Genomic DNA, 2559 nt, shown 5'->3' on the forward strand with positions numbered 1-2559 from the left:
ATTCTGGGTCGCAGGGGATGCCTGCAACTGCCCTGCAGAGGGCGTCTGATTGACGTTCCCCAATAATTGTCCTGTTTGGAACACTGGTGTTCCTTGTGCCATCGTCATTACTTCTGTCGTCGCGCGTTGACGATTCGCGCTCTTCTTGTAGTTTCCCGGAACGGCCAACTGTTTTCCATCCACATCTGTTTGTGAATAACATTCACTTGGATGATGCCTTCTTCTTTTGCATCTCGGACAAAGCCCCGACGACTTGCCTGTTTTCGCAAGCTGAGGACAGTTTTTCTTAAAATGTCCAGAATTTCCACATTTATAACATTGTTCCTCTGTGGGGTTCTTTTGTTTTTTGAAATTTGCGAGAACTTTTTCAAGAGTCTCCTTTTGTACTTGGAGTACCCTTTCCATTTTTTCTTTCATGATTGACGCTATATGCTGTGGTGTGCCTACTTTGCTGCAGGCTTCAACCATCTCTGCTAGAGAGGGTTGACCTGGAATTGCACTGATGACCCTTTTGCATTCCTGATTAGCATTTGCAAATGCAAGACTTTTCAACAAATGCGGTTTGGCTGCTTCCTCAGTCACTTGCCTATCTATTGCTTGAGTGAGCTTATTTGTGAATGAGGAGTAACTCTTTGAAGCATTTTGTTTGATTTTTGTATAAATTGTGTTTTGCATACTTGCTGGTGTAATTTGTAAAATTGCTTTACGTGCAGCTTTTTTGATGTTTTTTAATACGTCACGTGGAAGTCTCGCTGCTTGCTGAGTTGGGTTGTTTTCTGGTGGATCACTTGTTAGCTGCGCTAAAGTGAGAGTTGCATTTGGCTTACTTTGATACTTTGTTTTCAGCTCCTGCAGCGCCCTTCTCCATCTGCCGTCCCAGATGAGTGCTTGTGTGTCTGTAAGAATCAATGACACAAGAGACCTGAGATCAAATGGAGTTAAATCATATATATTGAAGGTGCCCTTTAAAAGTTGTTTAAAATATGAAGATCCCAGTCCATTGTCTCTTATTGCTCTGATCAAATCCTTGATCACATCATGAGTTAATCTCTCCCATCTTGGGTTCTGCCCTTGGGCGTCATAAGCCACTGGCATTGCAATGTCCCCTGTACCAATCACTGGACATGCTCTATCTCTTGCCAGGTTTCTTCTTATGTCTGCCCAATCTATCACTGCCTGCGGTGCAGATGGTTGTGCTTCCATTGGCACTGACCTGTAGAAAGGAGCTATTTGCTGTGTCTGGGTCCATGCCGCTTCACTCACCGGTATTGCTGGTACCTGTATTCTCTGTGCTGTTTCTGGTCTTGGCTGTGGAATAACGATCTGCGACTCTTGAGTTGTCCGGAAAATCTGTGGAAATTCTGTCCTCATCTCTGGATAAGATTCCAAGCTTGCTCCCATGTGCTGCAAAAAAGCTTTGATAATTTCTTTTGGAGTCATAATTGATTGTCCTTGGCCTGATGCACTAGCACCTGCTGCCCACGCCGGAATCCCCTCCGACGCTGTGATACACAATGTATCACCCTGTTGTTCTTTCGGACTTTCCTGCAACCTTTTCTTGGAAGAGGATTTTTTGTAAGAAGTTGGAAAAAAGTCTTGCATTGTTAAGGTTTTACCACTAGTTGTTTGCCCCGTTAGGGTTGACTGTGCTTTTTGTTTCACCCTTTTGCTGCTTATTTTTTCTGATGAGTCTGGGAATCTCTTCAAAGTTTCACACAGTTCATGCAAGTTGTGTGAGACACTTTCAGCTATTACCTTCATGAGAAACTGTCTGCTTGGTTGCCATGGAAGCGGAGACCCACTGCTGAGACTAACTGTGTTTGCGCTGAGGGAAACGCCTCCTGCCTGGGCACGCCCCGTCTCCGCTTGCAGAGCCCCGGGGGTGTGGCCGCTTCTATCCTGACCACGCCTCCCCACTGCCCGCACCGACGTAGCCTTGCCCTTGGACACGCCTCCTCTCGTATCCTGATCTCCCTCACTGTCGCTTGTCTCAGCCCCCTCTGAGCTAGACCCGCCTACTTCGCTCTCATTTGAGCTGTCACTTTGTTTTCTGCTCCGCCCCCTCTTCGCTTCCGGACTCTCCGCCCCTATAGCTGACACTTCCGTATTTCGCGTTCCGCGCGCACGCCCACCGCGCTTCGTCGCCATCGCGCACGCGCCTGACGCTGTCCCTGTTACTATGGTCACCGCACTTGCTTTTTCTGTGTCCGCTACGGTTCGGACTGTTGCTCCCCCCGCCGCCGCCGCCGCGCCCGCGCTAACCGCGCATGCCGCGTCCGACGTTCCCGCGATCGGCATGGAGCTCGCCGCCCCGCCCACACCTGGGCTGGAGGTCAGCGCAGCCCTCCCCGTGCCTGGGATCGAGGCTGGCCCGCGTACCCCGGCCGCCCCGCCCGTCCCGCGCGTCCCGGTCGCCGCCGCGATTGGCTGAGTCCCGCCTATCCCCGCGACTGCGCGCACCGAATCCGCGCTTTTCCCCGCTGTGTCCGCGGTAGTTTTTGACTTTCCCGTCTCCGCCTCTGCCCCACCCGTTCCCCCTAGAGGTGCTTGTACCGCCCC

The 2559-nt window shown here is 50.9% G+C and overlaps 1 protein-coding gene across 1 annotated transcript; it reads right to left on the reverse strand.

Annotated features, from left to right (window-relative positions):
- Nucleotides 1-842: 842 nt before the first annotated feature.
- On the reverse strand, nt 843-2251 carry LOC117005049. Its single transcript, XM_033076281.1, has 2 exons — nt 1264-2251; nt 843-896 (listed from the first exon to the last, which is right to left on the reverse strand). The coding sequence occupies exons 1-2, from the start codon at nt 2146-2148 to the stop codon at nt 843-845; spliced, it is 939 nt and encodes a 312-aa protein (XP_032932172.1). The 5' UTR covers nt 2149-2251.
- Between the last annotated feature and the right edge of the window lie 308 nt (nt 2252-2559).

Source organism: Catharus ustulatus, chromosome W, assembly GCF_009819885.2.
Source record: "Catharus ustulatus isolate bCatUst1 chromosome W, bCatUst1.pri.v2, whole genome shotgun sequence".
Classification (NCBI taxonomy): domain Eukaryota; kingdom Metazoa; phylum Chordata; class Aves; order Passeriformes; family Turdidae; genus Catharus; species Catharus ustulatus.